This window comes from Biomphalaria glabrata, chromosome 15, assembly GCF_947242115.1.
Source record: "Biomphalaria glabrata chromosome 15, xgBioGlab47.1, whole genome shotgun sequence".
Lineage (NCBI taxonomy): Eukaryota > Metazoa > Mollusca > Gastropoda > Planorbidae > Biomphalaria > Biomphalaria glabrata.
The window spans coordinates 7,647,454-7,661,264 of NC_074725.1; the positions used below are offsets into that span (position 1 = coordinate 7,647,454).

The 13,811-nt window shown below is 34.2% G+C and overlaps 1 protein-coding gene across 5 annotated transcripts in view; it reads right to left on the reverse strand.

Moving 5' to 3' along the window:
- Positions 1–13,069, reverse strand: part of LOC106057177 (uncharacterized) — a 26,557-nt gene extending 13,488 nt beyond the window's left edge. For 2 of the 5 annotated variants that reach the window (XM_056012128.1, XM_056012123.1), the window contains exons 1-14: positions 12,788–13,031; positions 8,417–10,933; positions 7,973–8,102; positions 7,534–7,639; positions 6,469–6,631; positions 6,216–6,251; positions 5,794–5,874; positions 5,434–5,550; positions 4,256–4,354; positions 4,003–4,158; positions 3,471–3,563; positions 3,230–3,343; positions 1,833–1,928; positions 719–915 (exon numbers count right to left, since the gene is read on the reverse strand). In XM_056012128.1, the coding sequence (XP_055868103.1) occupies positions 719–915; positions 1,833–1,928; positions 3,230–3,343; positions 3,471–3,563; positions 4,003–4,158; positions 4,256–4,354; positions 5,434–5,550; positions 5,794–5,874; positions 6,216–6,251; positions 6,469–6,631; positions 7,534–7,639; positions 7,973–8,102; positions 8,417–10,909 (3,881 nt within the window). In that variant the 5' untranslated portion in view covers positions 10,910–10,933; positions 12,788–13,031. Of the gene's footprint in view, positions 1–718; positions 916–1,832; positions 1,929–3,229; positions 3,344–3,470; positions 3,564–4,002; positions 4,159–4,255; positions 4,355–5,433; positions 5,551–5,793; positions 5,875–6,215; positions 6,252–6,468; positions 6,632–7,533; positions 7,640–7,972; positions 8,103–8,416; positions 10,934–12,327; positions 12,739–12,787 lie in introns of those variants that run through there. The other 3 variants (XM_056012125.1, XM_056012124.1, XM_056012126.1) reach the window with 3 other exon arrangements.
- Between the last annotated feature and the right edge of the window lie 742 nt (positions 13,070–13,811).

Consider the following 13,811-nt stretch of genomic DNA (forward strand, 5'->3'; position numbering starts at 1 on the left):
AATAGTGAAAAATTTAGACATAAGTAGGAAGACATACAAGAAAAAAAAATCAAAATTCAAATGAAATAAACTTTTTTTTTGGTTCACATTTATAACAGGGTAACAATGCTGAGGTTTCAGGAGTACATTTTCATCTATCTGGAAAATGTATCTTTTTAATTATATCTGTACAAAACACTGTACACAAAAGCATATTGTAGATCACAGCAAGTTATAAACTCTTAGTCACTGCTTTGTGATACCAGTTCAAAGAAAGGGAACTTTTTTTTTTTTTGATGGTCACATACCCAAGAATATAATACTATCCTGTTCTTTTCAATATCAAATAATTAACACCACTGCTAGACATCAAAAGAAAAGTAGTTATAAATGATTCAGTTTTATGGTCTTCTGTTCATTTCTCTTCAAAGAGTATGCAAAAACTCTGACGATAAAAAGCTTAACCAACACTTAAGCCTTACTTACATGAGTTAAGTTCCTACTAAAACAAAACACTTCAAAAGAGCAGGTGGCCAATAGTTACTTTCAGTGGACTACAAGGGAAGGGCTATGCAATAACTCTAAATGATAAAAAGCTTAACCAAAACCAAAGCCTTACTTGAGTAGAGTCCCTATGAAAACCCAATACTTCAAAAGAGCAGGTGACCAAGGGCTACTTTATCAGTGGACAACAAGGGAAGGGCTATTGAAAGACAGTTAACATTTTTAATGTATATACTTTTCTTCAATGTCAGAGATCTGTTTACGATGCTCATCTTCTCTCTTGAGTCTGTCTTCATTCATCATGGCAGTCTGGCGCTCAATGTCTCTCTGATGCTGACTCTGTAGCTCACTGATCTGCTTGCGGTGACGTTCTGCAGCTTCTTCAAGGGCAGTCTCAATTCTAGTATGAAACTCTGAAGCCTGTTCAGCAATCTATACAAATATGTTTCATTAAGTTACAGACAATAAAGGACCAATTCATTTAAAGATCTTTATCATGGTGCTGTATTTTTGTTCTATTAAAAATTTCTTTTCCGTCAAGATTTGGAAATTCAATTTTTTAAAATGTCATTGATTGTTTAGAAAGTAATAAAATCCACCATCAGAATACCAAGTACAAGTGATCTTCCAACATTAAATTGTTTTCTCTCCAAGTCTTTAAAAAGCTCTTTTGATCAAAACAAAAAATGCTTTAGCACCCATTAAGCCCAATAAGGACCAAATAGGAGGAACTTTTTAATTTTTGACATTATTATACCCTGCATCCATACATTTGTGTATACCTATGTTTCTATAGCTCTTTCTCTTAAAAGGAGATAATTGATAGCTATCTATAAAAAAAAACTTTAAAGCGAATAAGAAAAATGAGTTAATATACAAAATATATGCATTTGAAGCAAAAAATATTTTTTCTTTGTAAATGCTTGAACAAACAGGCTATCAATTTGCTTCTGTCTAAAAATAAAGTTCATTTTGCTCAAACTTGTAGGTAGCTTATGTGGATCAGCCATACTAATGCATTACATTATATACAAATTAATATTTTAATCACCTTTAGCATAATAGCAATGAATTGACAAATGAAGAGACCATTGATATTTATAGAAGTAAACTTTCAATGAACTCAAAGTAGCTAATGCAGTTGTCTAGAGCTTATGAAAGCAATTGTGAAATCAAATTTTCAACAGTAATTTTTTGTTATAACATGTCCAATGAAAACTGTTGTTCCTTCACCTTGTTTTCATAAGGCATTGATACAGAGAGACAGATAGCTCAAACATATTAGTGGCTTTCATTACAAGAACTACCAAACAGTATAATTTAAATTATATTTCCCAACAATATATTACCTCCTTTTCCATCTGAACATGTAGATCAGCTTCAAGCTTACGCTGAGCAGTTTCAAACTTTGCTTCCATTATGGCCACTTCAACTTTCTGGCTTTCCTGAGTAAGAATCAAATCAGTCAGGACATGGAATCAAAGTATTTAGTCAAGTTATAGAATCAAATCAGTCAGGACATGGAATCAAAGTATTTAGTCAAGTTATAGAATCAAATCAGTAAGGACATGGAATCAAAGTATTTAGTCCAGTTACAGACTCAAATCAGTCAGGACATGGGATCAAAGTATTTAGTCAAGTTACAGACTCAAATCAGTCAGGACATGGGATCAAAGTATTTAGTCCAGTTATAGAATCAAATCAGTCAGGACATGGGATCAAAGTATTTAGTCCAGTTACAGACTCAAATCAGTCAGGACATGGGATCAAAGTATTTAGTCCAGTTACAGACTCAAATCAGTCAGGACATGGGATCAAAGTATTTAGTCCAGTTATAGAATCAAATCAGCCAGGACATGGAATCAAAGTATTTAGTCAAGTTACAGACTCAAATCAGTCAGGACATGGGATCAAAGTATTTAGTCCAGTTATAGAATCAAATCAGCCAGGACATGGGATCAAAGTATTTAGTCAAGTTATAGACTCAAATCAGTCAGGACATGGGATCAAAGTATTTAGTCAAGTTACAGACTCAAATCAGTCAGGACATGGGATCAAAGTATTTAGTCCAGTTATAGAATCAAATCAGTCAGGACATGGAATCAAAGTATGTAGTCCAGTTACAGACTCAAATCAGTCAGGACATGGGATCAAAGTATTTAGTCCAATTATAGAATCAAATCAGCCAGGACATGGAATCAAAGTATTTAGTCAAGTTACAGAATCAAATCAGTCAGGACATGGGATCAAAGTATTTAATCCAGTTATAGAATCAAATCAGCCAGGACATGGAATCAAAGTATTCAGTCAAGTTACAGAATCAAATCAGTCAGGACATGGGATCAAAGTATTTAGTCCAGTTACAGACTCAAATCAGTCAGGACATGGGATCAAAGTATTTAGTCAAGTTACAGAATCAAATCAATTAGGTCATACAATCCAATCAGTTGGATGGAATATATTTATTTTGTCATTTACCATCCATGTGACTTTAAATGAAGATATGACATGGTCTGTGTAATGCCATAAACCATATTATTCTTTGAATTGGTCTTTGTTTCTAATTGTCAATGGAGATTTTCTGATATAAAAGAGTTTAATCTAAATAATAACTGCTAACCAATTCTTAACCACCCGCACTATTTGTGACTAAGTACGCTACTCCTTCAACCATGCAAATGTGCCTGACCTAAATGTTTATATTTTACAGCTATATGAAAGAAAGCATGACATTAGCAGTTCTTACTTTGTCCCTAATCAGCTGTTCAAGGTCTAAAGCAGCTTTCTTGAGTTCTGTCTTAAGTTCATCTCTCTCTAGCGCAACTTCTTCCAGCTTTTTCTTCTGCTCCTCCAACTTGATCTGCACAAAGTATTCAAAGTAATAAGCAGTGGATAACAACAACATATAGTATTACTAGGTCAATATAAACTGGTAATATTGTATACTCAAAAGGGCTTTAGAATGCCCTGGACAAAAGCAGACTTACTTTCTCCATGTTGATGACTTTCTGGTTAGCTTCCTTAACTTCATTGATTTTAGCCAAGAATTCTTGTTCTTTTTTGGCAGATAGCTCTTGCTCCTGTGAAGATTATATGCAGTCTTCTTTTATTAACACTCACACATGTAATGAATAGAATTTAAAAAATACATTAAAACAAACTGGAGAAATAGTCTAGAAACAGTCTAGATTTATTTTGCTGTCTCTCTACAGCCTGTTTACAATAGAATATTAAAAGAAGTTAAATTGTTCAATAATTACTAATTATAGTCAAATACTTGTCCAAAGAATTAGTTGATATCAGTGAGCGCAAGCCTATTATGTAGTGGACATTATTTTACTTGAGTGTTAATTAAAGAAAGACAAGATGGTTTTGGCTTCCAGATTACTTCTTAACCATACATTGATTTTTTTGTTTTCAATATAAAAACATAGCAAGACATTTTCTATACAACACAACATAACCCTTAGGAACTTGAAGCCCGAAAGTAAAACCAAATTAAAAACAACATTCAATCACCTCCAGCAACCTTTCCTGGCTTTGTTTGGCTTTCTGTTCAGCCCTATCTCTGCTGTCTGTAAGCTCTTTCCACTCTGCCATCATGCCTGCAAACTTTTCTTGTTCAGTTTCTAAAGCCTCTACTGCATGTTCTTTTTCTTCTCGAGAGTCTTTCAGCTGTGCATTTGCAAGAAAAAGCAAATTATCAAAACTAGTGAATATTATTTAGAAAAGAGTTTATTTGTAAAATGTTCAGCACAGTTGGACAACTTACTTTCTCTTTCAAATCATTAATGATCTGATTTGATTGCTCCTTCTCTGCTCGAAGTTGTTCAACAGTGAGTGCCAGTTCACGTTCAAAGCTGTTAATCATCTTTAAAAAAAAAATTGTTTTTGATTACAGTCTCCAATCTTTATATCACTTACATAATAGAAACCAAAACAAGGTTACAAAGACAGTTTGTGTGGAAACACTAACTCAAAATCGGCCCCTGAAGTGGTCCACCCAGGCAGGTTTAAGGCAGGTTTCTTTTCAGAAAGAACATCAGAATGAAATTCTATCAAAGACAAATGACAGAGAAGAATGGAGAAAGAAGGTTGACAGATCTTGTGTGGTGCCCCAGCGGTCCAGCAGACCAAAGGATAGGTGAAAGTGAATGTGAAGTTAGATGTGAACCTGATGTCTTATAATGAATATCTAACTGATCTAATTCTTTTGTAAAGGGTCAATCTCTTATTCAAATCCTCAAGAAAAAACATTTCTGTAAAAAAAAAATTAAAAAAAAAAAAAAATTTCCTTTAGTTAAGTGTTTCATAGTTATTGTGCAGTACTGCAGGTCACACCATATTATTAAAAACTATTTATTAATTGTTGTTTTAAAATATGTCCAACTTATATGCATACTAAATAGATTTTTCTCTTTAAAAAAAAAAGTAAACTTTTTTTTTGTAAATGTAGTAGCTTGTATGACAGAACTTATTAAACTTAGGAATACAAATGTAAAAAAAAAAAAAAAAAAATTGGTTAAAAAAATCTAAAACCATTTGCATAAATGTGTTAAAAATATGGTAAATTGTCATCTCCCCTACTAAAGCTACTCCAGTGTTTGTTACTATTAATAGTGAATAGTCTATTTTCATGAAAAAAACTGCTTGCATAAGTGATTTTTTAAAATTTGATTTTTCGCTTTCAGAAAAGAAAAAGTAGCCATTGCATCAGAACTTTGAATGGTCTAAAATATTATGATGTTTATAATTTTCACTATCTTTTCTAGTTTACGAGATCTAAACGGGACAGATATTCCCCAGAAAACTGATAGCGTCTTTTCCCCTTTTGGGGGCTGCTAAAAATGACAAACATATTTACATCACTGGTTAATGAATCCCTATTTCCTGTGACTACTCTAGTAAGTATTGGTCTATTATCAACAAAGATTTAACTGTGCCACTTACATTTTGTTGAGATTGCAGAGTCTCCTCTATTTGAACCTTTTCATGAGTTAAAACTTTAAGAAACTCATCTTTCTCTAGCTCACGTTTTTTCCAACCCTCAACAACTTTGGCTAGTTGCTTGAAGAAAAAGAAGAAAACAAAACTTGAATGCTTACACTTTTCTAGCTTCACACATTTTTCAAATAAATTGTTGTCAATTAACTTCTACAATTTCCTTTTTTTTTCTTCTAATTTTTCATTCAAATATGTAGCTATCAATGAAAATGAATCCTTAAAATAAAGAAGGATTGAGCTTTAGAGTACATAGCATAATTCCCATAAAGAAATAGATGACTCTATAGTGATTATCAAACCACTCACCCTGTCTAGTTGTTCTATCATCAAATCTTTTCTCTTGTCAGTAGATATTGCAACAGCCAACTGTTGCTGGACTTCAAGGAGCTGAAACAAGTTTTGTACACAATCAAAGCTTTTGTTTTTGTTAAGGACTGAAGTCATTTATTGAATGCCCACTTTGTGATACAAATTGAGCATAGTTAATTTCTTTCTTTGAAAGGTTTAATTTAAAATGTATAAATAATGTGTTTATGATGCACATAATTACAACCAAATATTTTAATTCCTACCAATTTTTCTTAAGAAGCACCTAAAATAATGCAATCAAGTATGCAAAGTGTATATTAATTGCACCTACTTTAAAGTTAAATGATATAGGTTGATAAATAAAAAAAAAACTTAATCATCTCATTGTTAAATTTTGATCAACATAAAAACTTCATTACCTTGGCATTTAGCTTTTGAATATGCTCCTCACAGTGCTGGAAACAGACAAATTACATTGATGCATATGTTTGATTGGAAAGACATTTTCTCTTTAGCTTTATTCTAATTAGATTGTTTTCTTAAGAGTTTATTTTTTTTTAATAATTAGATTGCAAGGACTAGTTTTGATATACTTTCTATCTTCCTATTGGATGACAAAATTACAGAGAACAGTCACAGTTTTTAATGGGCAGATCTTGAATCACTTTTTACCTTTCTTCTATATTTCTCTTTCTCCAGACTGTCTCTCAGATACTGATTCTCACTATGAACAGATGTTTCATTTTTGTGGGCTCCTCCTGACATTTCCAGAAATATTTTGGATGAAAATGTTGGGAAATTTTCCAAAATTTCTGACATGTCATCTTGGCTATTGCTATAATGAAATGGTTAAAAGATAAACAATTAATATCATTAAATGTAAATAATAAATAATTTGTATTAGAATAAAATTAAGTAACATGAAATAAAAGGAAATCTGAGTCTAAATTTGCATTTTTTATCTTAAAAAAAATTTTGCTTGAGCCTAATTAACTTAAGGGGGTTGTAGTTCGAATCTCAACTTGAGCTGAGTTGTGTCTGCACCTAAAGGCAGCAAGGAAACCTTCTTACAGATAAACCCTCCCTCCCTCCATAGGTCCACAAAATAAATTGAACTGGATCATAGCACAATGAGCACGCTATAGGCACAAACAAACAAAAACATGCTAAAGAGTAAAGCGGTAAGACAAGTCTCTTAGTAAATTTTCTTTACAAAGCTTATACCAAGTTACTCTTAGTTGTATAATTTTTTTTTACACATTATTTCTCCCACATTGAAAAAGGGAAATTAATGCTACTTATTGAAAGATATGTGGAGTTATTTCCCTTATATTTTGTACACGTTTTTATCTCCCACTTTATCTCAGCTCAAATGGAAATTTTGCATCATTATTCATAGTTGATAACATTACATAAATCAATCAAAAAGTTAACCATTTAGTAATAATCACTTAATATTGTTTTTATAGGAATAAGGGATCATATTTCTGTCATATTTAGGCATATGGCAGTGATTTTGAGGTTCTTTTGGTTAAATAAGCTTTGTTTTGTTTTTTAAAGATTTGTATAAATAATTTGCTTCTTTGTTTACTACAGTACAGTGCAAGAGCTAAGTCTAAATGCTTTTTTAAAAAAGTTAACTATAGTAGAGGACATCCAGTTAAGTTCTCAATTGAGTCTTCTTTTTTTTTTTTGTCTAGAGCAGAAAACAGGAAGCTATCTCCCTCAATGACTTACCCCATAAATGAACTAATGTCTGTGTCAAAGTGAAGCTGACGTTTAACTTGTTGATCCATGGTTAAGATTTCAGACATAGTATCAGAATGGTCAAAACTGGTATGATCTGTTAATAATTGTTAGATCATATTGTTATCCACATATGTCAGATCAAACATAAATATTTCTGTAATAAGTTGTTTTTTTTGCAACAAAAGTTTCCTTTCTTCTTTGAGTTGATCCATTTCAAATAATGAAAATATGTTAAATAAAAGGTAGCAACATACAAAAAAACTTTTAGATTTAAAAATTTAAACTTACAATGAGACCTTGTAATAACCTAGCCTTTAGTCTAATAATAAATAATGATTTTTTTTCTTTGATCAGCTTAGTTTTAGAAGTATTGATTTCTTAATGCTCATAAGCAGTACAGATCTAGTCATTTGAGTAAATATTTTACCTGCAACAGAAGCGTTGGCAGAATCAGCTCCCATCAGTAAAACATTCAGCAGTTGGCTTCTTACTTCTTCCATTCCCTGGATATTAGGATCGGCATGACCTTGCTGTGAGGCAGGCTGAGAGGACTGAGTCTGTACAACAGAAAGTGGGACAAAAAAAATAAATAATAATGTTGATGATACATTAGAACTAATAATAATAAAGCAGATAAAAATGAAAACTATAGCTAGACTTAGTCACTGAGTTAATTGATAAGTTGAGACAGAACTAATCCTAATGGGATCAAATCTAACAAAGAATGCTTTGCATTATCTACAAGACATTCAATAAGTACTTTTGCTGAGTTAGTAAACATTGTTCCTTATTTTTATTTATTTCATTTTTTTAAAGTTACACTTTTTTTTTAAAGAGTGGCTTTAAATAATCTCATATAATACTGACTTACTGGTCCAGATTTGTTATTCTGAGCCTTGAATCCATCCATCACAGGTTTGTTGGAAAAATTATATCCTTCCATTACAGGTTTATTATGAGAATTAAATCCTTCCATAATTGATTTATTCTGATAATGGTGGCTGTTTTCAAGGCTGACATTTTCTCTCAGATTAATGGGAGCCTGAATGGGAAATCCAGACTTAGTATGCTGTATAGATGATCCAAAACCAAAGAAAGATGTCTGCTGAGATGGCACAGAGAAATGATGTGGTGCAGTGTTGTGTTGATGACCTCCCTGGACATTACTGTTGATGCTTGGGATCAGGCGCCGAGTGTCTGTAGGTCTGGGTGGGAGATGGTGCAGATTAGATTCAACTGCATGGTCTGAGACAACTGATAAGTTCTGAGATGAGCCATTGACACTCCCAGAAGCAGAGTGTGGTTTGTTGAATGACTGGGATGATCTCAGTTCAGACTGGAACTGGGAGGCAGAAGGTCTCATTCTGTCAAATGAATTAGAAATGTGTGGGTTCTGGAGCTGTGGCTGAATGCTGGCACTGTTTGAGAGCTCAGAGGAGTTGCTTGGCTCTGTGTGAGAGTTCTCTCTCTGGGACAGCAGGCTTACATAATTAACATCTGTGCTAGAAGATAGCTGGTTGGCAGCACGAGTAAATGAAGAAGAAGCTGCTGCCAGGTATGATTCTTTCCCAACACCACTAACACGGCTTTTAGTACTGTTAACACTGCTGTGAAGACTGCTGGAAGCATTCTGACTATTAACCAAGACACTATTTTGGGCAGGTCTTGAATGAGAGCTGACATTAGATAACCCAGTGCTTCCTCCTTTAGAAGATTCCAGATGATTTTTTTGATCAGCCCCTGCACCCTTGCCCTTTGAGCTTTTATCCCCCAAGCTGCTGGATTTGCTGAATGATGATGATTTCTTTAGGGAAGTGGAACTGTTCTGTAAATTACTGCGTTGGTTAAGAAGGGACGTTTTTCTTGTATCACCTGATGAAGCAGATCCTTGGACAGCAGGCCTACGAGGTTGAGTGCCAACAGATTTTTTCTGTACTTTTACTGGATCAACTGCTGACTGGTTTTGATCACTTGTAGACAAAGAGCTTCCAGCTCCAGCTTGTCTTTTGTCCTGGGTATCCTCTCCATCACCATCACTGTTGGCATCAGAATTTAAGTTACACAAGCCTTGGCTTCTTGTCAGATTTTTGGGTTGCACATTCATGGTTCTAAATGGATCAGACAGGTCAAAACCACTAGCCTGAACTGTATTAGATTGAGGCCAGAGATTCCAATCTTTTTGAGCCTGAAGAAGATGTACAGCTCCATTGGATGTTGCCATGGAAGAAATAGGCTGAGCATACGTTTGAGTATTCTGAAGCAGACCTTCTTCACTCAGTTCTATGCTAAGAGCATCAGTGTTGTCCTCTTCCTTAATATGACTATCACCAAAACCTCCTAAGGTGCCTTCATTTATATGACTGGTCCCTGCTCTTTTAGCAACAAACATGCCAGAGGAGTCTGCCTGAAAGTTTCTTGGAGGACTCTGATGCTCACTGCTTTTTTGATAGTGTTGCTGAGAGTGGGTCAGGTAATTGCCATTCTCTGAGCTTTCATCTTGTGCCCACAGCAAATCATTATCTGGACCCTGAGAGTTAGCAGCCATCAAGCTCCCAGAACTATAATATTCTGATGTGTTGTTTTCCAGGACATGGACGTTAGGTTCATTAGAATTACTGTATTGATTTGAACCATCTTCCCTCTCCAAACTATCATAAAGGTTGTGTGCGTCATCTTCAAGTCTGCTAGAGTTAGCAGCAGTCACATTCACTGGAGACAGGACTGGGATTTGTATCATTTGAGTGTGCAGAAAATTAAATCCATATGAGTTGGCAGCATCGTCAAGAAGAGAGGAGTCATGACCTTCAATTATGCGAATGTTTTGACCTTGGTCATGTGTTGACATGACTCCACCAAAAGCCCCTTGCTCTGCCAATTCAGAGCCATGAACAGCTGGTCGAAAATGAAGATAGTCTCTATCTTCTAAGCTGTCATCATCTAAACCACGCCCTGTGATCTCTACACCTTCATCTATTCCATTATCATCACCTCTTGTCTGACAATTATCATCCTCATCTTCATCTACAAAATCATCATCATCAAAATGTAATCTCTGCAATGGATTGAAAATAATGTCATTATCGTCAGACACCCCCTGCGGTGATGGGCTTATGTTGACCTCTCTCAAAGTACTTCCACGTCTCATCACTCCATCTTGAGAGTGGAGATCAAAGTGAGTTCCGCCATCATCATCAAGGCTGAGTGAGCTACGCTGACCATCTGGTTGTTCAAAATCATCCTCAATTAAATGCATATGCTCCAAATCAGCCTCAACTGAGTTGGTCTCAGAACCAGTTTCTCTCTCATGTGAATTATCAAAACATGAATCATTTTGTTCTCCACTGTTGACAGCCTGACCATCCATACTACTTTTTAGGAGTTAAATATCCTGTAGAGTAGACAGTTTTACATTAGCAGTGAATGTTAATAAAGGAATTCCTTTACTCACTTAAGCACAAGTACACTATAAAAAAGAAAAAAGATAAAATGGTAGTAGCTTAGTATATTATATTCAAATTGTGAAACATTTTAGGCAGACAGCAAAAAATCTGATCTTTTCTTTATTAATGATTACAAATGCTAAAATTCTCAAATCTTTGCTTTCAAATTTTCAGATACTTTACTGTATAGAAGAACGTCTATAGGAAGTTCAGGATGAGGAACAGCCACATTCAAGCAGAAGACCAACCTGCTTAAGGTTAACAATGAGAAAGTAAAAGGATAACTTCATTGAATTTTAAAAACAAATTACAGAAACTCATATCTGCAACTGAACACGTTTATACAAATGTTGCCCTCTTTAAGCCTTTATTTTTTTAACTTGTGTGTAACAATACCCTTGTCATGTCATTATTTACTATGATTGAGTGTAATTCTGTTGTAATACTGAATTCCAAATATTTCATTTCCTCATTTAATATAATTTGACTTTAAATTGAATAACGCACAAACCAATCCAGGAAGACTATAACAGAACTCTTTAATCCAAAATTCCAATATGACGGATATCAGAAAATCCAAAATGAAGAAAAACAATAAATATGATAGGTACACAAACACAAAGATATAAGATCAACAATCAACTTTCTTCTCTATCATGTAAGTTGCATGATCTTTATATAATTAGTTTAGAGTTAACAACTTGAATTTCTGAAACCACAATGTCAAATCTTCTTCGTTCTCATTTTTAAGTTGGAGCCTTCAGATGACTAGACCAATATATGAAATGAACTGAGCAGTGGTTTCCATATCAGGGAGCTCTCCATATAGTTTTCTTTCTATTGGGGTGTTTTGGGGCCAGTGTCTTGTACAGGCCTCTTGGTAAAGAGAGCAGTTTTGGAGGACATGGTCAGCACTCTCTGGTGACCGGACACAACAGAATGCGACAACACATGTTCCGGAAGCTCAAAATGGAACCAGTGAAATCTGCCCATGTGGAGTATCACCAGAAAATGCCGACCACGTCCTCCAAAACTGCTCTCTCTACCAAGAGGCTCGTATAAGACAATGGCCCCAAATCACCCCAATAGAAAGAAAACTATATGGAGAGCTCCCTGATTTGGAAACCACTGCGCAGTTCATCTCATGTATTGGTCTAGACATATGAACACTCCAACATAACAATGAGAACGATGAAGAAGAAGAAGAAGGCGAAACTAGTACAAATGAGAGGGTTCCTTAGTATATTCTTCTGTTCTAAATGTATCTCTACATATTTTGAGTATATTTATATAATTTTCCCATGACATTACAAGCCAATCACAAGCCAGTCCTTATTCTTACTGTGATCTGTGATTAATCCTTTCTTTTCTTCACTCAGTCATCCCTACTTTCCTCATTGTTTAAGTTCACAATGTTCACACTAGACCCCCTTTCATTCATACTATAAAATCAGTCACAAAGTGATGAGTATATATACACGAAAACACATGACAAGAGTCTCAAGAGAGCCTTTCTAGTTAGATCTAATTATCATTTGTACTTAATAGAGACACAGACAGTGTGAAAAGAAACTAGAGTCTATGACTACATTACTTTGCTTTAAGTCTAGATTGACTAGATTTAGATCTATCTATAAAAGACTGTAGGCATATGTGAGGTAACACAATAACATCAAACATGAAACCAGAAACGCTAAATCAGGTTTCTCTAGATCTAGGACTAGATTCTAGATCTAGATCATAGTACATAGAATGAAGAAAAGATATCATATTTTAATTTATCTACTGAGACTTGAGTTTACTGAGTGTGACAGACAGTGTCTACTGCCTGAGTCCAGGCTGAGTTACTGTCTACTCTGTAACTCTTAACTCTAGATTTAACTTGGTTTCAGGAATCCATGCTTAATTTAGTTGTATAAATCTAGATTTGTTTTTTTAGATAATCTAAGCTATAATTAGATTTAGTCTAATTAGAATCTAGACTAGATCTATAAGTATAATAATGTGCGACATAACATTGATTCTGATACTTTGTTGACTGTTTCTACAGAAATTCCTTATTATGACTTGATTGCGCATGCCCCAAAACCTATTTCCGAAATTTTAGATGTAGTACTGTGATGTTTTTTCTTTTTTCTACCCAAATTATTGTTATCCTTTGTTTAATGGGTTGTTGTTTTTTTAATCACAGACCTATATTTCTGTCTATAGTTATTTATATGGGACATTTTTGCGATGAAATGCGGCGTCTCTTAAACTTATTCCAATGGAGTCCCCCTTAGCCTTAGCCAGCTGAGATCTTATCTTATGAAATACAGACGCTACTTTAAAAAAGAAGATGATTACATCCTACGCGTTTTCCTGGGTCAATCTAGTCATAGGCCTACATGTTAGGCCTACTCAATGACTTAAATTCTGCCAAGTCATTGGTTTCCCTGGCTGACCCAGGCAACGCATTCCATATAATAATAAGACAATTTTCACAAGTAGGGGAGAGGCTTGCAATAAGGACCACTTCTTTTAATCTTCATAAAAAAAAAAAAATTTTTGGTCCTACAATTGAGGCTATCATGCATTATCTACACAAGACTGGCTCGCTATGATATAGGCTACAGTTGCTTAATAAAGAAAATATAAATTAAATTTAAAATTTAAACAAGAAAGACATAAAAAAAAATAATATATAAAATATCCAATACGGAATTTGCAAAAATTAAGTCATTGGTTGACTCGATGCATAACGCGCAGGACGTAATCATCTTCTTTTTTGAAGTAACGTCTGTAGGCCCTATTCATAAGATAAGATATTAAATGGTAAATATTTTT